This window comes from Musca domestica, unplaced genomic scaffold (genome assembly GCF_030504385.1).
Source record: "Musca domestica strain aabys unplaced genomic scaffold, Musca_domestica.polishedcontigs.V.1.1 1, whole genome shotgun sequence".
Lineage (NCBI taxonomy): Eukaryota > Metazoa > Arthropoda > Insecta > Diptera > Muscidae > Musca > Musca domestica.
This window is the reverse complement of record NW_026712114.1, coordinates 3,950,946-3,978,636: the sequence shown is the minus strand read 5'-3', so window position 1 is coordinate 3,978,636 and position 27,691 is coordinate 3,950,946. Positions and strand designations below refer to the sequence as shown.

The 27,691-nt window shown below is 34.9% G+C and overlaps 1 protein-coding gene across 10 annotated transcripts in view; it reads right to left on the bottom strand.

Moving 5' to 3' along the window:
* Window positions 1-3,944: 3,944 nt before the first annotated feature.
* Window positions 3,945-27,691, bottom strand: part of LOC101895093 (signal transducer and transcription activator) — a 125,386-nt gene continuing 101,639 nt past the window's right edge. For 9 of the 10 annotated variants that reach the window (XR_009344321.1, XR_009344322.1, XR_009344323.1 and 6 more), the window contains 8 exons: window positions 20,494-20,635; window positions 20,113-20,230; window positions 19,821-20,040; window positions 15,700-15,963; window positions 15,446-15,631; window positions 12,505-12,640; window positions 11,355-11,836; window positions 3,945-4,628 (listed from right to left, as the gene is read on the bottom strand). Coding sequence is in view for 1 of the 10 variants with exons in the window: in XM_059132301.1 (XP_058988284.1) it covers window positions 4,586-4,628; window positions 12,505-12,640; window positions 15,446-15,631; window positions 15,700-15,963; window positions 19,821-20,040; window positions 20,113-20,230; window positions 20,494-20,635 (1,109 nt within the window). In the remaining 9 variants the exon portion in view is untranslated. The remainder of the gene's footprint in view (window positions 4,629-11,354; window positions 11,837-12,504; window positions 12,641-15,445; window positions 15,632-15,699; window positions 15,964-19,820; window positions 20,041-20,112; window positions 20,231-20,493; window positions 20,636-27,691) is intronic. The other variant, XM_059132301.1, reaches the window with a different exon arrangement.

The window sequence follows — 27,691 nt, the reverse complement described above, 5'->3', positions numbered from 1 at the left end:
ATGATATGTATGGGAGCTATAGCTCTATTTGAACCGATTTTCTCCAAATTCGATGTACTTGCTTCTAGACTGAATTTGGACGGATGTACCAATATTTAGGTCATTTGGACTGATATTGGTTATTTTCTGCACAATTAACAGGAAATCGGTTGAAGATATATATGGGAGCTATATCAAAATCTGAACCGATCTTGACAAAATTTCATACACTTATTTCAGAGCTGTATCTGATATCTGGTACCAAAAATCATTGTTGAGGAATGCATATTACGCTTGTGAGGGACTTTAAACCCCAAATCGGATAAAACATATACCCGGGAGCTATAGCTATACCTGAACCGATTTTCTCCAAATTTGATGCATTTGCTTCTAGACTGAATTTGGACGGATGTACCAAAATTCATGTCATTTGGACTGATCTTGGTTATTTTCTGCACAATTAACAGGAAATCGGTTGAAGATATATATGGGAGCTATATCAAAATCTGAACCGATCTTGACAAAATTTCATACACTTATTTCAGAGCTGTATCTGATATCTGGTACCAAATATCATTGTTGTCGAATGCATATTACGCTTGTGAGAGACTTTAGGCCCCAAATCGGATAATACATATACATGGGAGCTACAGCTATATCTGAACCGATTTTCTCCAAATTTAATGTACTTGCTTCTAGACTGAATTCGGTGGGATGTACCAAAATTCTGGACTTTTGGACAGATATTGACTATTTGGTGCACAATTAATACGAAATCGTTTGAAGATATATATGGGAGCTATATCTAAATCTGAACTGATCTTGACAAAATTTAATACACTTATTTCAGAGCTGTATCTGATGTCTGGTACCAAAAATCATTGTTGGGGAATGCATATTACGAATGTGAGGGACTTATTCAACGATTCGGATGAAAGATATACAGTAGCGTGCAAAACCGATCACATGTTTTGCAAATTTGGCAGTTAAGCTGTGTAACAATATTTAAAGTCAATCAAATTAAATGAAACTTATGTTATATTTTATTTAATTCATTATAATAATATTAAGGCTGAAATCAACTTAAAGTGTATACATATTCGGGATAATTTATTATAAACATAAGAGGAACTCCATGTGCTCAGTTTTGCACGTTTCGCATATATTCGTTGTTTTCCAAATTCTTAGTATTTTGTCCATAACCCTTTATTTTTTATGACACCTTTCATACGTTTGGGCATACTTTCCACTAAATTTTGGATAAAATTGTCAGGAATTTGTCCCCATTCAAATTGTACACGCCGCCAGAGTTCATCCATATTCTCAGGAGCTCTCTTGTATTTTCCAAGTCTTTTTTTCAAAATGGACCACAAATTCTCAATTGGATTGAGATCGGGTGATTGTGCGGGCCACTCCATAAGCTTAAATGTTTGTTGGGAAAACCACTCTTTTACTATTTTGGCGGTGTGTTTCGGGTCTCCATCCTGTTGGAAAATGACTTGCTCCTCCGAGTATGGACTGGATTGTACGAAGTCTGGTAAATTTGACTTCAAAATATCCAGGTAGTCCTCCTTCTTCATTATCCCACTTATTTTAACAATTGGTCCAATATTATGCCATGTAAAACAGCCCCACACCATCAAACTACCTCCACCATGTTTCACTGTTTGTTTCACGTGATGCCTTTGGATGGTTTCTTTGGGACGACGCCAGTAGTAACTTATTCCGTCTGATTGAAATCGGTTTATTTTTACTTCGTCCGACCAAATGACTCGCCTCCAATCCTCAACACTCCAATTCACATGTTTCTTGCAGAATGCTAAACGAGCTTTAACATTTTTAGCGGATAAAGCCGGTTTCTTCTTCTTTACTGCTGATAGCAATCCAATTCTATGCAACGCTCTACGGGCGGTCCACTCGCTTACATTCTTATTTAATGCATCTGCAGCTTGTTTAGGTGTTATGGAACTATCTTTTCTCATTTCTCGTTCCATTAAGCGGGCATCCGCGTCAGAAAGTTGTCTCGGTCGACCTCCAACATTTGGCGCTCGCACAATATTTTTTCTTTTCTGGACTTTAACTACAGTGCTTTGACCAATATTCAATTTTTCGGCTATTTCTCTGGTAGAATGCCCTTTTTCCGTTAACACCACGACACTATTTTCTAGTTCTACGCTAAGTTTTTTCATTTTTTATTAAATGATAATTTTATTAAATCGATCACTTTCAACACGTGTTAAGAACTAATATCAAAGTAAAATACCAAACTAAGATAAAGAGTAAAAACCAATGAGAGATCAACAAAAGCATGAGAGACCAATAACGGTAAATATTTGTTTACATTTCTACATTAACTTTCTGCTTTTTGAATAAATGCGAAACGTGCAAAACTGAACATATGTGATGTCTCTCATGTTTATTACATAGTATCCTGCACAACCTGGTTATACTAAATAGTGTTGTATGCCATTTGTTTTGTTTTGTTTCTAGTAATGAATCAACAAAGTTTCATTTCATTTAATTGCGTACAAATATTTTTACAGAGCTTAATATCTAAAACCGCAGAAGGTGTGATCGGTTTTGCACGCTACTGTATATGGGAGCTATAGCTCTATCTGAAACGAATTTCTCCAAATTTGATGCATTTGCTTCTAGACTGAATTCAGTGGGATGTACCAAAATTCTGGTCTTTTGGACAGATATTGACTATTTGGAGCACAAATAACTCGAAATCGGTTGAGGCTGTATCTAAATCTGATCCGATTATCACCAATTTCAATAGGGTTCGTTATTGGGCCAAACAAATATTATTTGGACCTCACAAGATACATGGACAGATGGACGGACGGATGGGCTGACATGTATAAATCTACTCAGAAAGTGATTCCATGAAGATCCGCAAAAGTAACTATGGTTTTATCTCGCTTCCATGTTACAAACAAATGTACAAAGGTATAGTACCCCTACCACTATGTCGTGTAGGGTACAAAAAGGTTTTTTTAACCATTTTATACTCTCCACCTTGAAAAGGAGGGGATATAAACTTTGTCATTCCGTTTGTGGCATGCCAAAATATTCGTCGTAGACCCATAAAATATATATATCCATAATCAGCATAAAATTCTAAGCCGATTTAACGGTGTCCGTTTGTCTGTCCGTCTTACATAGAATCATATAAACTGACTACAACATATATCAATTGTCGAATTTTCCAACTTCCATTTATTATAAACAAAAATTAATATATATACATATATTGTACATACAAACCATTTAAAAAAACTGATGACAAACAAAACCATGCAATTTATGCTAAAACGCACATACATTCCCATTAAAGAAAACAAACGAAAATAAATATAATTTCCTTTTAAAATAATTTTTATTTTATTAAAAATAATTTTTATTTTATTAAAAAATAATGTTTCATTTGTTAAAATAAAATTTAAAATTTTACGTTTGTTTTGTTTTTCTTCTTTCCTTTTTTAATTTATAGATAAAAATATATGAATAGGAGGACAAATAAAAAACGGTATTACAATAAAACATATGTGTGTATGTGTAACTTTATTTTTTGTAATTAATTAAAATTGTTAATAACATTACATTTTGCAACGAATGATGGGATGTTTCAAAAACATTTAACGTTTTGAGTTTTTTTTTTATAATTTTGAAGAGCAAAAGACAGTAGTTAACAGAGAACTAGAAGGGGGAGGGGGAGGAGAGAGAGGACTATTTTTCTCATGGCCATGGTTAGGGATGGTTGTGGTAATTTGGGTGTGTTCAGTGCCCCCTTGGGGCTCAGGGCTCTTCCTGGGCGGAGTTAAGATTTTTTTTAATTTTTTTTGTTGGATATACCAATATTTCTTTGTATATATGTGTTTGCAGAGAGTATACATGTGTATAATAATATTAGGGTGGACCTTCGTTACATTAAAAATTTAATGACTCTTTTTTTGTTTCTGTTTTTTATTTGAATGTTTTGTTTTTATTTTTTTTTCTTTTTGTTAAAAATAGTAATAATTATTTCTTTGACATTTAAATTTGTATTGACTTGACTTGTATGACTTCGTTAAAGTTCCTTTCTTATTTTGTTTATTTATTATATGTATGTGTTTGTGTTATGTTATTACTTAACCTCAAAGTTTAGTTTTTTTTTCACAGTGCACAGACATCTATTTATTAATTTTAATATGGTTACTTTGTTGTTGTTTTCTTTTTTTCTTCTCAGTTGTTGTATATGAAATAGTTGCGTATATTTCCACTTTAGATTTTTGTTTTCTTTATTTGTAAAATATTTATTTATTTATATATGACATAAAAATGCTGTTGTATTCAAAATACATTTACGTTCTAAAATATTTTCACATTTCCGTTTCTTTTGTTTTTTTTTTTCTAAAACTTGTTTTGTGTTCCTCTACTTTATTTTAAAAAATAATTTCTTTTGTTTCTCTCTTTCATGTTTTTTTTTTCAATGTTTAACAAAACAAAAAATATCGTTTCATTTTTTTTTCTATAAAAATTATGTGTATGTGTATATATATAGGTATATGTATATAGTAATAATTAATAAGTAATGGTTTTTAGTTGTTATTTTTGTTTTCGTTCAATAAAGTATTGACTCGAAGTCCGTAAAATTTATGTTGTCACTGAAATAAAAGGAAAAAAATAAATAAATAAAAACAATTAATAAAATAAAAATATTAAAAATTTGGTAGAACAACAAATAAACAAAAACACATTAAAACTAACAACAATAACAACAAACAAGCAAATATTTTACATTTTAAGGGGAAATTTTGAACAGAAAATCTTCGAATGCAATTTTGAATTAAAAAAAATTTGATATTTATCCATGTTGTGGATAACATTTATCCACGTTAAAGATAATATTCCAAAACCTGGATAAGGATTATCCACAACGTGGATAAAAATTATCCACAACGTGGATAAAGTTTGTCCTCATCGTGGATAAATGTTATCCACAACGTCAATAAATATTATCCACAATGTGGATAAATATTATCCACTATGTGGTTTAGTTTTATCCACAACGTGGATAAATATTATCCACAACGTGGATAAACATTATTTACAATGTGGATAAATATTATCCACTATGTGGATTAGTTTTGTCCACAACGTGGATAAATATTATCCACAACGTAGATAAATATTATCCACTATGTGGATAAATTTTATCCACAACATGGATAAAAACTATTCACAACCTGGATAAATTTTTTCCACAACGTGGATAAATATTATCCACAATTTGGATAAATATTATCCACAATTTGGATAAATATTATCCACAATGTGGATAAATATTATCCACAATGTGGATAAAATTTATAAAATGTGGATAAATATTATCCACAACATGGATAAAAATTATCCACAACATGGATAAAAATTATCCACAACATGGATAAAAATTATCCACAACGTGGATAAATATTATCCACAACGTGGATAAATATTATCCATAATGTGGATAAATATTATCCACAATGTGGATAAATATTATCCACAATATGGATAAAATTTATGAAATGTGGATAAATTTTATCCACAACATGGATAAAAATTATCCACAACATGGATAAAAATTATCCACAACATGGATAAATATTATCCACAACATGGATAAATATTATCAACAACGTGGATAAATATTATCCACAACGTGGATAAATATTATCCACAACGTGGATAAATATTATCCACAACGTGGATAAATATTATCCACAACGTCGATAAATATTATCTACAACGTGGATAAAAATTATCCACAACATGGATAAATATTATCCACAACATGGATAAATATTATTCACAACGTGGATAAATATTATCCACGACGTGGATAAATATTATCCACAACGTGGATAAATATTATCCATAATGTGGATAAATATTATCCACAATGTGGATAAATATTATCCACAATATGGATAAAATTTATGAAATGTGGATAAATTTTATCCACAACATGGATAAAAATTATCCACAACATGGATAAATATTATCCACAACATGGATAAATATTATCCACAACGTGGATAAATATTATCCACAACGTGGATAAATATTATCCACAACGTGGATAAATATTATCCACAATGTGGATAAAATTTATAAAATGTGGATAAATATTATCCACAACGTGGATAAAGATTATCCACAAAGTGGATAAAGATTATCCACCATGTGAGTAAATATTATCCACAACATGGATAAAAATTATCCACAAATATGGATAAATTTTTTCCACAACATGGATAAATATCCACAAAATTTTTTCCACAACGTGGATAAATATTATCCACAATGTGGATAAATATTATACACAATGTGAATAAATATTATCCACAATGTGGATAAATATTATCCGCAACGTGGATAAATATTATCCACAACGTGGATAAATATTATCCACAATGTGAATAAATGTTATCCACAATGTGGATAAAATTTATCCACAACATGAATAAAAATTATCCATAACAAGGATAAAAATTATCCACAACATGGATAAAAATTATCCACAAAATGGATAAAAATTATCCACAATGTGGATAATTTTTTTCCACAGCGTGGATAAATATCCACAAAATTTTTTCCAAAACGTGGATAAATATTATCCACTATGTGGATAAAATTTATAAAATGTGGATAAATCCTATCCATAACGTGGATAAATCCTATCCACAACGTGGATAAATCCTATCCACAATGTGGATAAATCCTATCCACAACGTGGATAAATTTTATACTCAACGTGGATAAAGTCTGTCCTCATCGTGGATAAATGTTATCCACAATGTGGATTAAATATTATCCACAACGTGGTTAAATATTATCCACTATGTTGATAAATTTTATCCACAACGAGGGATAAATTTTATCCAAAAGATGGATAAATATTCTGCATATATATTGCAATGCACCTTTGTTTTAAGATTTATAGTATTGAGTCAAAATGTTTTTCATGTTGCAGGTCAAGTGAAATTTCAAAACTGTTCAAAATTCCCCCTAAAAAATACTCTTTTTTATTTCTATATACAAAATTTTTGAACTAAGAATAAATAACAAAAAACACCATGCAATTTGAAAGCGTGCAAAATTTAACAGAAAGCTACGTCAGTTTTCAGATTTTATCCAAAAATTTATGATTTCAAAATGAATGTTGGGTTGGATGCATTTCGGAAAAATAAAAAAAAGAAATGACACAAAAAAATGCAATGTGGGAAATTTTCAATTTTAGTTTTCAATATTTTATTTTAACGTAGAAACAACAAACATGCATCGTCACTTAGTTGGAAATTGGAAATTGAATTACCATTAATTGTGTCTAGTAAATAGTTTCTCGTTTTAAATTTACCTAATTTTTTGTTTGTGTTCTATATATATTTGAGCTAAGAGTTTAGTTTCGTTTTGCTTTGTAATAAGATTTTCCTTAAATTTAAAAATATTTCATTACGCCTCTTAAGTTTTTTGTATAATAAAATTAGTTTTCTCTGAAATTTGACTAATTTTAATTTTTTTCTATTATTTAATAATTTTTTTCGCTGCTCATTTTTTATTCTTGGATAAAATTTAAAGATGCATGATGGTGCTGTTTTGCAAGCTGTTTTTTTTAAATGGAAATTATGTTGTTAACAATTTCATGGTTTTATTGCAGAATTTGTGGTTAATATGTGGCAGGTGGCGTTAGGAAAAATGAAAATAAATTTTATTTATTAGATTTTGTTTATTTTTCTTTTTGGTGAAAGATGTGTGTTTTCACAAAATGATAGAAAAGATGAAAATGGCGAGTGGGTGAAGAGTGTGAAATGTTGGGGTGTATGTGTGACTTGCTTGTGTATTCGAAAAAGTTTTTTCAAAAAAAAAAAAAAAAAAAAAAAAAAAAACAGAAAAATACTAACAATACTTTGAATTATTTAAACGTTTAGCCAGAAATCAAATTGGAAAATTTTCCTCCATATAGCTTGGGAATAAAAATAATTTTTCACCTTGGAGTGAAACGAAACCTATAGTAGTAGCTCACTTCAGTTAAGTACAATTCTGAAATTTTCAGGATCCTTAAAGTTTTAGGGAGCGACGAGGAAGCCACTGCATGATTATAAATTTAGCGACAAAAATTTGAAAAAATGTGTTTTTTTTTTCTCAAAAATTTGAACTTATTTTACATTTTTGGTGGACAATAAACGTGAAATCGGGTGAAGATATATATGGGAGCTATAACAGAATCTGAACTGATCTCTATAAATTGTAGCAAAAATATTTTTATGCCGTATCTGAAAGCTGACACCAAATACCGTTCTGTGCATTTTAGGAATGTGAGGGACTTAAATGCAAAATGGAATGAATCTGTATCTGAACAGATTTTCACCAAATTTGATGCACTTTCTTAAAATGAAAAGCTATTGGTTATTGAATTAAAATAAAAAAAAAATTAGAGCGAATTCTTAAAAAGGTCTAAATTTTTCGAATATAAAATATTTTTTTATAAACTAACATTTATGATATTTTTATGGCATGTATTAGGTATACAAACTTCTTCTGTTCAGAGACTTACAACGAAATCTGGTCTTAAATATTTATTTCTTTAAGGCTTTCCGCAAAAACGGAAGCGTTATGAGCATTTTCGACTTAGAATGGCAACGTGTTAAGTTAGCGACACATAATTGTGGGGGAGATACCAAAAGGAATGGCCCGACATCTATCATTTTTATAATTTTGCGTGTTTATGGATATTTACAATTTTGACCATTCGTGGGGGAGGTACAAGAAGGAGTGGTCTGACATATCCCATCTTCACACCAGACCTTGGGTTAATAAAAAAATATTGTAATGTGTGTAATTTGAAGACAATCGGACTTTTACACATTCACATTTTAAGAGAGTTATAAACATTCAAAATGTTTACCCTATGTAGGGGAGGTACTTTATGGACCGAGTGGACCGATGTTGTCTATTTTCGCACCCGACCTAGCACTGATGCAAATTATTAGTATTAGCAAAGTTGGAGTAAAATCGAATTATTCTTCCTCTTTCTGTACAATAAATTATTTTCTTTGAAAATTTTGACATTTTGTGTGGGAGATACCAGAAGGAGTGGTCCGATATTGCCCATCTCCGAACTCGATCTAAGTTTGACAATAATATTACGATGTACTAAGTTTGGATCAAATCGGATACTCCCTTCGAGAGTTATCGTGCGCATCAGCCAGTCAGACATACAGACAGACGGATCGACATCGCTAGATCGACTCCAAATGTCGTGAGACAGATATATTTGATAGACAAATAGGATAGATTAGATACGAAAAAGACTCAATAGCGTTAACTTATACTCTAATTATTAAATTATTCATGATTGAAGAAATAATATCTCCAGATAAGATCGGGAGCCTTCCCGCGTAGACATTCGTGGTTAGAGCCTGTTTCTTTCCTTATCGTGTGTTATAAAAAGGATAATCGGTTATATTCATTTCATTGACAAAAAATTCTATTTATCCCGCACTGCCATAATACCTCTATAGAATATAACACGCCTCAAGGTAAATATTAAGGCTAGATTACACATCATGTTAGAGTCTAAGGTAATATTCCTTCAATTATCTGCAGCATACTTTTAGACACCTTCCATAATATTTATTCTAAAAACGTTACACGTTACGTTTTATGGTATAGTTTAAATTAATACAAATATACTAAAAGTATAGAGTAAATAAAATAAAAGTGCATTTATAGTAATGCGGAGTATATAGCATGGCATTTTTCAAAAAATTAAAATCCATTAAAAATTCTGTTAAAATCTTAAAAATACCGAACGTTGCCGTATATTAGGCTCTATACAACGACATGGACCTGCATACGCAACTTTTGTCATAAGCGTGCACAGACAATTCTCTGGCATAGGCTGTAGAAATAATTCCGGTAAATAATGTCGCTAAAATCATCAAAATACCGAATATCAGGGGGTACCATTATATGGGGGCTTTACAAAGACGTGGACCTGCACAGACAATTTTCTGTCACAGGCTGTAATATCCATTACGAACTTCAAATGCGAAATTTGAATCAATTCCGTTAAATAATGTCGCTAAAATCATCAAAATACGGAAAATCGGGGGGTACCGTTATATGGGTGCTATACGAAGACCTGCACAGACAATTTTCTGTCATAGGCTGTAGTATTCATTACGAACTTCAAATACGAAATTTGAATCAATTCCAGTAAATAATGTCGCTAAAATCATCAAAATATCGCATATCGGGAGGTACCGTTATATGGGGGCTATACGAAGATGTGGACCATTTTCAATACCAAAAGTCCTGCAGGCATAATACACATTTGAGTAAATTTTTATCAACTTACTTCATTTCGTTCGGAAGTTAGAGTGATTTCCACAGAAGGACAGACGGACGGACGGTTGTTAAATCGACATAGAATTTTAAGCTGATCAAGAATATATATTCTTTCTGGGGTCTAAAAAGTATATTGCGAGGTGTTACAAACGGAATGACAAACTTAATATACCCTCCATACTATGGTGGAGGGTATAAAAAAAACATTTAAATAATATTGACATATGAATGTTCCCAAGAATTGATGCATATACCTTTATTCTTCTACTATGGTATAACACTTCTTTTAAGTTTTATTTTTTTGAAGCTCCTAAAAGTATGCTACAAAAAAATAAAATTAAAATATGAAAAAGTCTCGTGTAGTTGGGTTTTTGGAATAATACTTAAATGTATTCAATATTTGCTCTGTCCTAGAATCTGCTAGTTTTTCAATTTTTTTTTTCGGTGTCATAAAGGAAATCTTAGTAAAAACTTTAGAATTCTTGCAGTTCTGGAACAGAGCAATTAAAAAAATATATATTTATTTTAAATCCCATAGTATTATAGATATTTATGTTGTTAATCATTTAAATAAGAAAAATAAAATGAAATTGGTTAAAAAAAAAAACAAAAAAAAAAAATACGGAACATAATTAAAATGAATAAATGTTTGATTGACAAACTAACTGTTATTTCTAGCAACTACTGAAATGTCCTGACACTCAGGACACACCTACGAATATGTGATGGGGAAAATGCAATGCCAAAAAACTATTTGATGGATGTGAATGAAAACCCCAATGGAGAGATGCAAAAAAAATGAATTGATTCTTCTTTTTTATTTCAATTAGTGGAATGGATGAATTAGCAGCAGCAGTGACAATAGAAGCCGGCCGGTGTGAAATGGAACATGATGAAGTTATGACGAGACGTTGTTAAAATCGATAAAGCGTACAATTCTTGTTGTATTAGTGAAAAAAAGGGAACAAATATTTAGAGAAAAAAACTTTAAATACCTTTTTTTGGTTATTAGAAGATAACGACGCTACAAGTCAGTTGTAGAAGTTTCGCAAAAGTAGAGGAAGATGTTGTGGATAACAGGAAGAAGAAAGGCACTTGTTTTGTTTTCTTTTTTAATATTTTAGACTTGTGATGTTGTGTTTTATTACAAGTTTAGAAAAATTATTAATCCAGAGAAGAAACAGAAAATCAAATTTTAATTAATTAAAAAAAAAACATAATTTTAGAAAAGAAAAAAAATTAAAAGAATATCGTAATTATAATTAACAATTTCACATTTTTTGTTTTGTTGTTGTTTCAATTTCAATTAGGCAACAATCAGACTTTTGGGGTTCTATGTTTTGTTGTTTTTGTTTGGGGGTGTGGGTGTGGATATGTTGGGGCGCTGTGTAAGAAATTAGACTACGCGATCATGTCCCAGTTAATTTCATCCGGCGTTGAATAGAGAACATCCATAAGACCTAGGCTGGTTGCATCACTTTGGAGCGTTTTGTTTAGTTTTGGCAGGAAGACGGATATTATTTTAAACAAATAACATTACACCACCCCACAAAACACACACAAAGCCGAAGAAAGTAGTTGTAGTTGTAAATGAACATACACACACAGATAAAAATTATAATAGTAAAGAAAGAGAAAGGGAGAAAAAAAAATCAAAACAATTAAATCAGTAAAAAAAGTTTGAAATTCGTTCTTAAACTCTAATTTTGATGTATGACCACCACTAGGAGGTAGGTAGGTAGAATAAGTAGAAGAACTAAGCTAAGCTAAGCCTATGCCACAAGCAATTAAAAAAAGAGTTACAAACAAAAGCAAAACTTAATTTAATTTACATTTTTTGTTTCCAAAAAAAGCCATAAACTACAAAATTCAAAGTATTGCCAGTATGTTTTTTAGGTGCGATCTGAGCTACATTATTTCTCTCTTCTCTATTAGATTTGGATTAGCAAAAATTAAATAACAAAAAACTAAATGCAAAAAAAATGTTTAGAAATAAAAATGGTGTTTGTTGTTGTTTTTTTTTTTTTTTCTTTTTGATTTTGTGTCAGTGGTGAAAATTGTGATTTTAGTTATTTGCCATGATTTGTATGTGGTTTTTTTGTTTTTGGTGACAGGATTGACATTGAAACTGAAATTTGTACTTACTTTCCCATTTGTATATCTTGTGGATGGGGCGATTGCATATTGTGCTGGGGTGTAACACCACCAAAGTTATTTTCAATGGCCGGTACATGAGCTCGTATGGTGTTTGTAACATAACCATCACGACGGGTGTTTTCATCTGCAAAAAGAGGAGGAGAGTGTTAGCTTAGGGTTTATAAAATAAAATAAGAAAAACAGAGATTGCAAAAGAACCCTGGAGAGTTAACATAAAACTAGCCAGAAAATAGAATAATAACAAATTAAAACCAGTAAAGAAAGTCCTGAAGTCGGGCGGGGCCGCCTTTATGATACCCTACACCACTTTGCTAATTTAGTAGAGCTCCGCATAACAATTAAAAGTTCTTATGGGAGAATTCAATCATACACGCTATGATTATGATTATAATTTAAAGTTCCAAGGACTAAATATGCCGAAACATTTGTATCTTTCAAATTCGGACTTGTATTGCCCATTTGGTGCACAATTAATTTGAAATCGGATAAAGATATATATGGGAGCTATATTCAAATCGGAATCGATCTCCATAAAATTTGGCAAATATATTTATGAGCTGTATTTGATATATTTCCCCGAATATCGTTGTTACGGAGTGCATATTACGGCTGTGGGTAACATATATAACAAATCGGATGAACAGTATATATGGGAGCTATAGTTATATTTAAACCGATCATCAACAAATTTGACATACTAGCTTCTAGACTCAATTCGGCCATCACATTTGGACAAATATTAGACGTTTGGTGCACAATAAAAGGCGAATCGTAAGCAGTTATATATGTGAGCTATATCTAAATCTGAACTGATCTCGATAAAATTTGGCAAAACTATTTCTGAGCTGTATTTGATACATTTCCCCAAATATTGTTGTTACAGAGAGCATATTACAGCTGCGGAGGACTAAAATAACAAATCGGATGAACAATATATATGGGAGCTATAGCTATATCTGAACCGATTTCAATCAAATTTGGCATACTTATTTTCAGGCCTAATTTGGTTGTATGTGCAAAATTCCATACTATTCGGGCTGATATTACACATTTGGTGCACAATAAAAGGCAAATCGGACGAAGATATATATGGGAGCTATATCTAATTTTTTACCGATTATCTCCAATTTCAATAGGGTTCGTCCTTGGGCCAAACAAATGTTGTGTGACAAATTTCATCTCAATCGGATAATAAATGCGACCTGCATTATGTTCACAAGAATGCATGGACAGACCGACGGAGAGACGGACTGGTATGCATAAATCAACTCAGAAAGTGATTCTATGAAGATCCTCAATTTTTTTTCGAATTGGTCACCTTTGGTACGAATTATGGCCTTCAAACGGTCAATGAAACCGTCGCACGCTGCCCGAATGTTGGTCTGCGGTATTTTTGCCCATTCCCGGCCAAGCGCTTGCTTGAGGTGATCGACACTTTAGATTTTTTTAGTGCCAACCTTGCTCCGGAGATTTTAGTGGCTATTGTGCGCTGGAAATAAAGCGAGGAACCTCATTTTGTAACCATTCTTGGGTGCTGAGTCCTGTTGGAATGTCCAAGGTCTGCGGCCAAAATGTTTGAGTGCCCAAGGCTTTAATACACCCTCCAGAATATTTTCGCGATAATGTTTGGCATTTATTCGATGCAAGATCGATTAATACGAGCGGGGAGCGACCATCGGCTGTTATGGCGACCCACACCATCACCATGGCAGGTGCTTGAATTATGGTGGCCAACCGAAGGTGCACATTTTCAGCTGACCTCTTTGGCAAGTAAACACAATCATTTTGTTTCTTTACAAACTACTGGACAACGCATGTTTTCTCATCGGAGAAAACCAAATTCGTCAGTTCACCACTTTCGGCCAAGCGAAGCAGCAACTCTTTTGTGTCTATTTTTTTTCTGCTGCGGTGTAAGTTCTTGCACTTTTTGGAATTTCAATGGCTTTACCCCGAGCTCTTTTTTTCAATATTTGCCGAATGGAATATTGCGATATGTTCTGCTCACGAGCCATTTTTCGGCCACTGTGATGCGGGTTTCGATCAAGTCATTTCTTTACTTTTCGAACCATTTCACCTGATGTTGCTGTTTTCTTCCGTCCATTTCCTTGAGCGAGGAACTACGCTACCAGTATCACGGTAACGAGAGATGGTACGAGACACAAACGATTTATTCACATTTATATGCTGGAATGCTCTAACGATAGCTACTTGTGGTTTTCCAGCCAAATATCGGAAGAAATCACACTATCACGCATGAATTACATCACGAATAACCTTTTTTCTTGAAAATTCTTATCAAAATGCTTTTGTACTCTTGTAAATAACAGCTTTCGGACGAGTGGCTTAGAAATGACAGCAGTCTGAAGTTGGTTGCGGTTTTTTCATCTCACCACGTATTACAACGTGCCAAACTTCCCATACCTTATATTAGATATTTGCCAATTTTTGGAAAATGTGGAAATATGCGTGTGGTACCAGTTATAGCGGACCGAAGTATTCCATTTTCATACTTCATCTAATACAGATAAAAATATTTGGTACGCGCAAAATTTGAAGGAAATAGAAATCATAAATTCCATATTCTTACCAGATTTCTGTTCTGAAATTGTAGATCTGCTCTGGAAGATCTAAGCCACAAATCCTATGAAGAATTGGTATCCACAGTCAAATTTGGCCAGTACTTTTAACTCTAAGAAATCCATCACTACTCTATTTCATTTAAGCAGATATAAAAATGACTTTGGTGGTCATTACTGACCTATAAATTGAGAAAAAACCGTGTCCATCTTTCTTTAAGATTAGAATATTATTTCAACTTCTCCAAAATGTTTTTATGATTTTTGAACAGCTATTTATGGATAGCTATTAGGCCTAGATTAGGCCTCCGTAAATTTCCTTAAAATATAAATATATATCCCCAACAACTTACCCATTCGTTGTGTATAAAATTCTTGAAAAGCTTCATCTCGCAAGCGATTTGTGGGATAAATATAGCGTAAAACATCTAAATCGTGTATACGATCGGCTAGGCCGCGTATATTCAGATCACGTGCAGTCCATGGTGACAGCATTAAAACAACATTTTGATCGTTGACGAAACCCACGGTTATGCCACCTAAGACGAAATGCAAAAAACAATTACAAATCAAAATCAAATGATCGCAAAACCCTCATTGTACTTACCCAATTCACTGTCCGAGAAACGTAACAAAAATGTACCACCCACCAGCTCTTTGAGTGTCCGTTCGGCTTTACCTTTATTAATGAAACCGACAATGAGACCAGCTTTCCATAAACTTAATAAATGATCTTTGGTTAGTTTCATAATGGCAAAGAACCAGTCCCAAAATGTAAACGAACGATCGGGCAGGGGTTCCTTACAGAATTGGGCCCAGGTTATGTAGTCTTCCTCGCCATTGATGATGTTGCGGCGGAAGAGTTTTTCATCTGGAAAAAAATATATAAAAAATATTAAACAATGAGTAACTGAATTCCAATAAAGAAAAATTGAATAGCAGTAAAGAGGAAAGCCGGAAGAGATCAATTTATTTGTGTATTTCTCTTTCGAGACGAGTTTCACAGAAAATATCAAATCTGATCATAAAGTTTGCCTCGAAAAAGAAATAAACAAATAAAATGAACTCGTCGTGTGAGAATCGTATATTTATTTCGCATTTTATGAGAGTTAGGCCCCTTTTGTGGGAGAGGTACCAGAAGGGTTGGGCCGATACCTATCATCTTCACACCAGATCTTGTGTAAGTAGAAATTATGAAATGTGCGAAGTCTAGAGACGCTATATTATGAGAGATATAGTTTTTTAAAAGATATGGACAAGGTACTAGAAGAAGTGGGCCGATATATCTCATCTTTACACCAGATATTTTGTTGGTTAAAATATTGAGATTTGCTGAAGACAATCGGGCTCATATGTCATATTTTGTGAGAGTTATAATTATTTAAAATGTTAACCTTCTGTTGATCAGGTACTTGATGGAGTAAACCGATATACTCCGTTTTCGTAACTGACTTAACACTGATAAAATATTGGAATTTTCGCTCAGAATTGGGCTATACTTTTTTGTCTCTACGGTAAATTACTTTCTGTGAAAATGTTGACTTTTTGTGGGAAGTTAGCAGAAAGGGTGGACCGATATTGCCCAACTCCCAATACGAACTAGGTTTGACAATAATATTACGATGTGCCAAGTTTGCCAGGCAGCGGACATACAGACTGACACCCCTAGATCGACTCCAAATGTCCTGAAACGGATTTGATCCAAAGAGACCTGGGCTCTAAACCTGTAATTTCGATGAAGCGTTTTGGGGTCGCATCGAACGATATGTACCACCTCTGTGGTCATATGGCTGAGGGAATAAAAATCACAGCTGAGTCTATCCATAACTTCCTTTCAAAACTTGATATTCCCATGTTGGCAGTAGAATCATCAATCCACACATTTCTGTGGCATCTGCTGAAAAACGAAATTACTTAAGGATTTGGAAAAAACGGGAATAAAAATCATTGCCCTAGTTGTCGGATCTCTTGGAGTTCAAGAGGCCCTTGTTTTTCACAGGGTAAAGAAAAGTTCCATAATTTTCATCTCCAAAATTAGGCAGCGTCGCATTGGGACTATCTACAGAGAGCCCAACTACCTTAGGAATAGTTTTCGACTACAAACTTAATTGGAAGAGAGATATGAAGGAAGGAGATGAAGGAGGAGAGATATATGGAAGAGAAGATGGAACGCGGAATGGGAGCAAAAGTCTTCAGCAATAAGGCCATTGATCTGCTGACTAAGAGAATCTGTGATCTTGACGGTCCGGTGACTATATACGTCAATAGTCAGTCGCTTCATATACCATCAAGGTTAAATCGTTTATCGAGCTTAACCGGGGTTCCTGTTCATCGCAATATATTCCACAACATTGAAGCTGCGGCTGAATCAGCAAGACGCGGATCAGAGTCAACCTACATGGATGTAGATCGCACGGTGAAGTCACCTCAACAACTTTCGAATGGTGTAGAAAAATTACTACTGGAATGTTCTACAAAACTGGATAAAGGGAAGGACGGATGCAAGGTCTCGAAGACAATTTAAAACACACTTTTGCGAAAGAGTCCAAGTCGTTTATCTTTATGGCGAAACATAAAACTTATGTTGGGATTTATAACAGGTCACTGTAAGATAAGGCAATTATTTAAAATAGGGGCTGCGATGATATCGACTACTTCAGGCTCTGTCAAGACGGGAATGAGGCTACCTGACGAACATTTGTTCTGCCCCTGCTTATGGGAAACAAACTTAACCCATGATCCCTCTCTTCATTCTCCACATTTATTTTTCAACTGGTCAGATCGAATTCGAAGATGGACAAATATCGATCCACTGCTTCTGGTAACTCCCCCACGAAATGTAAACATTTTTAAAGAAAGAGAAGGGATAATCCGATTTTCCTCCAACTTTGCAAATCCTAATATTTGCATCAGTGCTGGGTCAGATGCGAAAATGGACAATATCGGTCTACTCCATCAAATACCTCCTCCACAAACGCTTTTAAAATGTGATGTAAGAGTCCGATTGTCTTCAAATTACACACATCACACTATTTTTTATTAACCCATAGTCTGGTGTAATGATGAAAAATATCGGTCCACTTCTTCTGGTAACTTCCCCACAAAGGGTCAACATTTTGAATATCCACGAAGCTCATAAAACGCGAAATGAACATCCGATTACATTCAGACTTGGTAACACTATATATGTTGGAGGATGGAATATATCGGTTCACTCCTTCTGGTAATTCCCTCACATAGGATCAAAATTTTGAATATCCATGAAAATAATAAAACGCGAAATAAACATCCGATTCCATTCAGACTTAGTACATCTCAATATATCTATCAACACAAAATCTGTTTTAAAGATGGTAGAGATCGGACCATTCCTTCTGGTACCTCCTTCACAAGGGGTCAAGGTTTCGAATAACCAAAACGATTTTAAAATCCGAGATAAGCATCCGGTTCTCTTCATATTTCACACATCCCATTATTTTTACTAACACAAGGTCTGCTGTGAGGATGGGATATATTGGGCCACATCTCCTTGTACGAAAAGGAAGGTCGAAATTTAAAAAAAAAAAAACTCCTTCACAAAGGGTCATGGTCTGCTGTGAGGATGGGATGGTAGAGATCGGACTATTCCTTCTGGTACCTCCCCCACAAAGGGTCAAAGTTTTGAATAACCAAAACGATTATAAAATCCGAAATATGTATCCAATTCTGTTCATATTTCACACATCCCGTTATTTTTACTAACACAAGGTCTACTGTGAAGATGGGATATGTTGGTCCACCTCTCCTCTGGTACTTCCTCACAGAGGGTCAAAATTTTGAATATTTATGAAGTTCATAAAACGCAAAATTAACATCCGATTCCATTCAGACTTGGTACATCTTAATATTTCCATCAACACAAGATCTTTTATAAAGATGGTAGAGATCGGACCATTTCATCTGGTACCTTCCCCCCAAAGGGTCAAGGTTTCGAATAACCAAAACGATTTTAAAATCCGAGATAAGCATCCGGTTCTCTTCATATTTCACACATCCAATTATTTTTACTAACACAAGGTCTGCTGTGAGGATGGGATATAGTGGTAACTCCACTCCCTCACAAAGGGTCAAAATTTTCAATACCCATCAAGCTCATAAAACGCGAAATTGAAATCCGATTCCATGCAGACTCCGAAAATCTAAATATATCTATCAATACAAAATCTGTTATAAAGATGATAGAGATCGGACCTTTTCTTCTGATACCTCCCCCACATAGGGTTGAAGATTTGAAAAACAAAAAAAAAATATATATAAAATCCGAAATAAGCATTCGTTTTTCTTCATATTTCACACACCCCTTTTTTTACTAACACAAGGTCTGCTGTGAGGTTGGGATATATTGGTAACTCCCTCACAAAGAGTCAAAATTTTGAATATCCATGAAACTCATAAAGAGCGAAATTCAACGCTTGGTACATATCAATATTTCCATCATTACAAGATCTATTATAAAGATGATAGAGATCGGAAAACTCCTTTTGATACCTCCCACACATAGGGTTGATGATTTGAAAAACCAAAACAACTAAAAAATCCGAAATAAGCATCCGGGTTTCTTCATATTTCACACATCCCATTATTTCTATTAATACAAGATCTGCTGTGTAGATGGGATATATGGGTCCACCCCACCATTAGGCTTCCAAACGAAGCAGTAGCCCTCCTTTAAATCTAATCGATACTTACGCAAAAAATTCAAGTTATCTTCGGTTAGGGCACGACCAGTTGACGACTCAAATTTGGTATTCAATGCCATGGCGAGTTGGGTCCACGCCACACGTTCGGGCACTTGGAAAGGTTCACGTACAATATCCGAAAAGGCATTATCCCAAGTGATGGTGGCCCATGACTGTGGCTCCTGATTGCCGTGGACAATGACCACAACCGGCAATGACAATGTCCAGACCTGTTGGTGGGTGGGGGAGATTAATTTGTAATTAAAAAATATATTTATTTCTCTGTGTTCGATTATACTTACCCTAATTCTATAATCATTGACTACGACTGATGTGTAAAATAATAAAGCAAACTTCTCGTCCATGACACTTTCGGTGCCCTTTTTCTCGGCACGTTTTATTTTCTTCAATTGCATTGTTCTGTAAAAATAGAATTCGTGAAATTTAGTGTAAAGGCAAAATGAGGAAAAACAAATTATGGACGACACTGATGATATGCTCTCCGGCCCCGGCCTTGGCTTTTTCACAAGAATCCAACTTATTACAGACCAACCCCCATCTCCCACTGCACAGTCAAACAATGAAAGGTATTGCAGCATGTAATGAATTTGTGGGAGGGTGGGAGGAAATGGCGCCAGAGGGGAATGGCATGGAGATTTATCTTTGGCTTAATTTGTACATACCTGAAACTGGCAGAAAATACACGCGTCTGGTTATTGTATTCCATGTTGCCAACATTGTTCACAATTTCACCGGATGAGGCTGGTGTGCTGCTGGATGAGTCAGGCATTGTTCGCTGTGCGGAATGACGTTGAGCCTGAGCCTCTGCGGGATAGGAAAAAAACAACAACAAATAACTATTAGTGTTTTGTAACGTACATAGTGTGTTCATGATGTTTTAATGGAGAGAGGGAGAGAGAGAGAGTGTGTGTGTGTGTGTGGGAGGAATATTTACAGCATGCCATTACTTTGTAAACAGAGATGTAAAACACCAATGATAACAGAGCAACAACAACAACGATAATGATGCTGATGTTGATTGACTTTGCAATTTCTACATCAAAAATAATTGAAGAGTTAACATGTTTTGTTGTTCGTAATTGGAAGGTTTTGGTATGGGAGCGGTGTGGAAACTGGTAGTGATGGCTGGGATAATTAGTCCTTGGGCATAATGTAGAAAGCCGAAAGGTTAATCAACATGTTGGAAGGTTGGTTAACCCTCCATCATGTATTCAAAAACCAGTAAAGAAAGTCCTAAAGTCGGGCGGGTCGACTTTTTGATACCCTACACCACCTTGCTAATTTAGTAGAGCTCCACATAACAATTAAAAGATTTTATGGGAGAATTCAATCATACACGCTATGATTATAATTATAATTTAAAGTTCAAAGGACTAAATATGCCGAATATCTTTTAAATTCGGACTTGTATTGCCCATTTGGTGCAAAATTAATTTGAAATCAGATAATTGATATATTTTCCCAAATATTGTTGTTACAGGGTGCATATTACGGCTGTGGAGGACAAAAATAACAAATCGGATGAACAATATATATGGGAGCTATAGCTATATCTAAACCGATTTCGATCAAATCTGGCATACTTATTTTCAGGCCTAATTTGATATATTTCCCTGAATATCGTTGTTACGGAGTGCATATTACGTCTGTGGGTAACCAATACTACAAATCGGATGAACAATATATATGACATATTAGCTTCTATACTCAATTCGGTCGTAAGTGCCAAATTCCATCCCATTTGAACAATTACTAGACGTTTGGTGCACAATAAAAGGTAAATCGGACGAAGTTATATATGGGAGATATTTCCAAATCTGAATCGATCTCGATAAAATTTAGCAAAGGTATTTCTGAGCTGTATTTGATATATTTCCCCAAATATTGTTGTTGCAGGGCGCATATTACGGCTGCGGAGGAAAAAATAACAAATCGGATGAACAATATATATGGGAGCTATAGCTATATTTAAACCGATCTTCACCAAATTTGACATACTAGCTTCTAGACTCAATTCGGTCGTAAGTGCCAAATTTCATCCCATTTGGATAAATACTAGACTTTTGGTGCACAATAAAAGATAATCGGACGAAGTTATATATGGGAGCTATATCCAAATCTGAACTGATCTCGATAAAATTTAGCAAAGCGATTTCTGAGTTGTATTTGTTACAATTCTCCAAATATTGTTGTCACATAGTGCATATTACGGCTGCGGAGGACAAAAATAACAAATCGGATGAACAATATATATGGGAGCTATATCTGAACCGATTTCGATCAAATTTGGCATACTTATTTTCAGGTCTAATTTGGTCGTATGTGCAAAATTCCATACTATTCGGGCTGATATTAGACGTTTGGTGCACAGGTAAAGGCAAATCGGACGAACATATATATGGGAGCTATATCTAAATTTTGACCGGTTATCTCCAATTTCGATAGGGTTCGTCCTTGGACCAAACAAATGATTTGTGCAAAATTTCAACTGGATAGGGCAATAAATGCGAACTGTACTTTGTTTACAAAAATACATGAACAGACGGACGGACATGCATAAATCGACTCAGAATGTGATTCTATGCAGATCATCTAAAGGAACTATGGGTCTATCTCGTTTCCTTTTGCCTGTTACAAACAAATGCACAAAGACATAATACCCTGACTACCTTGTGGTGTAGGGTATAAAATATATATCGGAGCCGGGTTCCACAAAATAGAAAAGTACTTCCCGAAATTCACTCCATTTGAGCTGATCTGAATTATTATTTGCACAATAAACCTGAAGTCAGATTAAGGATATATCCAAACCTTAGCCATTCTCTATAAAATTTAGCAAAAGTGTTTCCGAGCTTTATAAGATATCTGGTACTAAATATCATTTTTGTCGAATACAAGTTATGAATGTGAGAGACTTAAACACCAAATCGGATAAAACATATGTATGGCCGCTATAGCTATATCTGAACCGATTTTCTCCAACTTTGGTGTACTTGCTTCTAGACTAAATTCGGTCGGATGTACCAAAATTCAGGACTTTTTGGCAGATATAGGCCATTTGGTGCACAGTTAACACGAAATCGGTGGAAGATATATATGCGACCAATATCCAAATCTGAACCGATCTCGATAAAATTTGACAGAGGTATTTTCGAGCAGTATCAGATGCCCGATACCAAATATCATTCTTGTAGAGTGCATATTACGCATGTGAAGGACTTAAAACCCCAAATCGGATGAAACATATATATGGGAGCTATAGCTATATCTGAACCAATTTTCTCCAACTTTGATGTACTTGCTTCTAGACTGAATTCGGTCGGATGTACCAAAATTCTGGTCATTTGGATTGATATTCGACATTTGGTGCACAATTAACCCGAAATCGGTTGAAGATATATATTTGGGAGCTATATCCAAATCAGATCTGATTTTCACCAATTTCGGTTGCTGTTGTTGTAGCAGTAGTACATGCAAGTGTTTGCATTCGGCTAATCTGGTTCCAGCTCCAGGTTTAGAAATTCGGCTACTTTAATGGGGCTGTAGCCAGAGATCTTCTGGAGTGAGTTGGGTAGGGGTTTGGCTGTGCAATTAAAGAGGTGCAGCGTATTGTGCGGGCCTGTATCCGTCGGGCAGATGTCACGCACATCTTCATCAATTCGTGTCCAATTGCGCCAAAACTACCATGGTTTGTCTAGGCAGCTGACATTCTTCAGCTGCAATGGATGGGGGAGGGGGCTGTACTCCGAGGACGGCATTCATTTTATAATTGATAATAGCATCTGCGACTGCGTCTGTATGAAAGCCCCTCAGACCTTCCTGATAGGCTTCTTGATCTAGAGGTTCTCTCTTGTAGCGCTGGACCCAACCATCATATGGTGGATAAATCTCCTCCACCCAGGCGTGTCAGGAAGGACATACATGATCTAGAGAGCTCCCTCTCTCTAGCCTCCGCCTGGGTGGAGGAGATTTATCCACCATATGATGATTGGGATGACTCTCACGGTAATACCCAAGAAGGTACTGCAACGAAAGCATAAGGAAAGGACTTTCGCCTCCTCATGTAGATGGTCCCACCGGAGCGGGTTCTACGATACCGGATTGACCCGAAAACACAACAAGATCCCAGTTTCAACCAGCCGCTGCCAACCCAGTATGTACATGATTATGTACCAATTTCGGTAGGGTTCGTCCTTGGGCCAAACAAATATTGTTTGGAAAAAATTTTCGTCTTAATCGGATAATAAATGCGACCTCACAAAATACCTGGACAGATGGAGGGACGGATGGCCTGCCATGCATAAATCGACTCAGAAAGCGATTTCATAAAGATCCGCAAATGTAACTATGGGTCTGCCTCGCGCTTCCTTCTCCATGTTACAAACAAATGCACAAAGACATAATACCCTTATGTGGTGTAGGATATAATTCAATTCTTCAACCAAATCCATTAAACCACCCTCGTATAACTCCAATGACAACCCTACAGTGCGTACATATGATTACAACAATACCAACAACACAATAATCGCTTTTACTATTGAACTTGTCCATGGCAAATGAAGTCATAATAGGTTGCTAACCAAACCTTAATAGTTTCAAATGGGGAAGCTAGTAGCAGCAGCAGTAGAACCCAGACACACACATACACACACATAGTTAGCCCTGCCACAAAAAGTTAAATGAGAGTGAAAATAATGTGTGGCATGATGCGGTGCCGATTCCGTGGTGTGGTGAGGTAAGGCGCAAGTGCAGTGGTTGGTTATAGGTTGATGTGGTTACAACCGATTGAATGCCACACACTGGCATTTTTGCATATTCTAATGGCAAATAGATGCATTTCCGGGAATCTGTTGCCATGTGTAATTTCCAAAGCAAAATGGAAATGAGTTTTGCAAAAAAAGAGAGAGAGAGAGAATAGTAAATATCAGCGTTGTCGTCGCCAACGTCAAAGAGAGGGGGCCAGAGACGACTTGCTGGCTGGCTGGCTGACTGGCTGGAGATGCAGTGGCAGATCTCAAAATAAATTATTAATTTATGCGAACAATTTAGTTGAAATTGTGCACTATTGTTGTTGTTGCTGTTGTTGCTGCTGCTACAATATTTTGTAACGTTTAAATGGAAGCGAAAAATGCAAACGTTTAATTATCAATAGTGAATAAATAAAAGCAGCAGTTTTGTTATACCAATTAATTTACATTAAAGTACACAATTAAATTATTAATTTGAAAGAGAGAAAAATTAACAAAAAACCAGGGGGGAAAAATTAATGGGAAAATGCATTAAATTATTTAAATATTAGAGCGTTTTTTTTCTGTCGTTAACAGAAAACGCATCAATTGACAAACATTTTAATTATTATTTTATTAAATAAATACTAGTTGTAGAATAATGGAAGTATTTAATTACTCTTTAAAATTAATTAAATTTGGAGCATAGAGAATTTAATGTGAGTGACAAACACAGACGCCCACATAGGCTTTTGTTATGTGTTGTATTAGGAATCTGGATAAATGTAGGAATATACACATTTTTATACCCTCCACCATACTATGGAGGGTGACTTTGTCATTCCGTTTGTAACTCCTCGAAATACTCATGACAGACCCAACAAAGTATATATATTATTGATCAACGTAAAATTCTAAGTCGATTTAGCCATGTCCGTCTGTCTGTCTGTCTGACCGTCTGTCTGTTGTAATCACGCTATCTTTCGATCGAATTGAGATAGAAGGCTAAAATTTCGCACACATGTTTATTTTTCCAGTAGGCAGGATAAGTTTGTAAATGGGCCATGTAGGTCCACGTTTTCATATAGCCCCCATATAACGGTACCTCCCGATATTCGCTATTTTGACGATTTTAGCGACATTATTCACCGGAATTGTTTCAAATTTCGTATTTGAAGTTCATAATGGATAGTACAGCCTAAGACAGAAAATTGTCCGTGCAGGTCCAAGTCTTCGTATAGCCCCCACGGTACCTCCTGATATTCTGTATTTTGACGATTTTAGCGACATTATTAACCGGAAATGTTTCAAATTTGGTATTTGAGATTCGTAATTGGTAATTATAGGCTATAACAGAGAATTGTCTATGCAGGTCCACGTCTTCGTATAGCCCCCATATAACGGTACCTCCCAAAACTCGGTATTTTGATGATTTAAGCGTTATTATTCACCGAAATTGTTTCAAATTACGCATTTAGAGTTCGTAATAGGAACTACAGTCTGTGACAGAAAATTGCCTATGCAGGTCCAGGCCTTCGTATAGCCCCCATATATCAGTATCTCCCTATATTCGGTATTTTGACGAGTTTTTAGGTACAATACCCACCGAAATTGTTTGAGATGTCGTATTTGACGTTCGTAATGGATGCTATAGCCTGTGACAGAAAATTGTCTATGCTTGTCCAGGTCTTCGCACAACTCCGATATAACGGTACCTCCCTATATACGATAATTTGATGATTTTAGCTACATTTTTTGCAGTTTATTTCAAGTTTCCCATTTGAATATGGTAACGGCTTATGCAAACAATGCATATGTAGGTCCACGTCGTATAGACCCCAATATAACGGCTATATTCGGTATTTTTAAAATTTGAACAGAATTTTTTAAGGATTTTATTTTTTGAAAATTTCCAAATTCGTTCCAAATGGTGGAGGGTATTCAAAGTTCGGCCCGGCCGAACTTACTGCTTTTTAACTTGTTATACCCTACACCACATAGTAGTACGGGTATTATGACTTCGTGCATTTGTTTGTAACAGGCAAAAGGAAACGAGATAGACCCATAGTTATTTTTGATGATCTGCATAGAATCACATTCTGAGTCGATTTATGCATGTCTGTCCGTCCGTCCGTCCGTCTGTCTGTCCCTCGGTCCATGTATTTTTGTAAACAAAGTACAGTTCGCATTTATTGCCCTATCCAGATGAAATTTTGCACAAATCATTTGTTTGACCCAAGGACGAACCCTATTGAAATTGGAGATAATCGGTCAAAATTTAGATATAGCTCCCATATATATATTCGTCCGATTTGTCTTTTATTGTGCACCAAACGTGTAATATCAATCTGAATAGTATGGAATTTTGCACGTATGATCAGATTGGGCCTGAAAATAAGTATGCCAAATTTGATCGAAATCGGTTCAGGTATAGCTATAGCTCCCATATATATTGTTCACCCGATTTGTTATTTTTGTCCTCCGCAGCCGTAATATGCACTCTGTAGCAACAATATTTGGGGAAATATAGCAAATACTGCTCAGAAATACATTTGCTAAATTTTTTCTCGATCGATTCAGATTTGGATATAGCTCCCATATATAACTTCGTCCGATTTACCTCTTATTGTACACCAAATGTCTAATATTTGCCCAAATGGGATGACATTTGGCACTTACGACCGAATTGAGTCTAGAAGCTAGTTTGTCAAATTTGGTTAAGATCGGTTCAGATATAGCTAAAGCTCCCATATATATTGTTCATCCGATTTGTTATTTTTGTCCTCCGCAGCCGTAATATGCACTCCGTAACAACGATATTCAGGGAAATATATCATATACAGCTCAGAAATATCTTTGCCAAATTTTATCGATATCGGTTCTGATTTGGATATAGCTCCCATATATATTTTTATCCGATTTCAAATTAATTGTGCACCAAATGGGCAATACAAGTCCGAATTTAAAAGATACAAATGCTTCGGCATATTTAGTCCTTTGAACTTTAAATTATAATTATAATCATAGCGTGTATGATTGAATTCTCCCATAAAAACTTTTAATTGTTATGCGGAGCTCTACTAAATTAGCAAAGTGGTGTAGGGTATCATAAAGTCGGTCCCGCCCGACT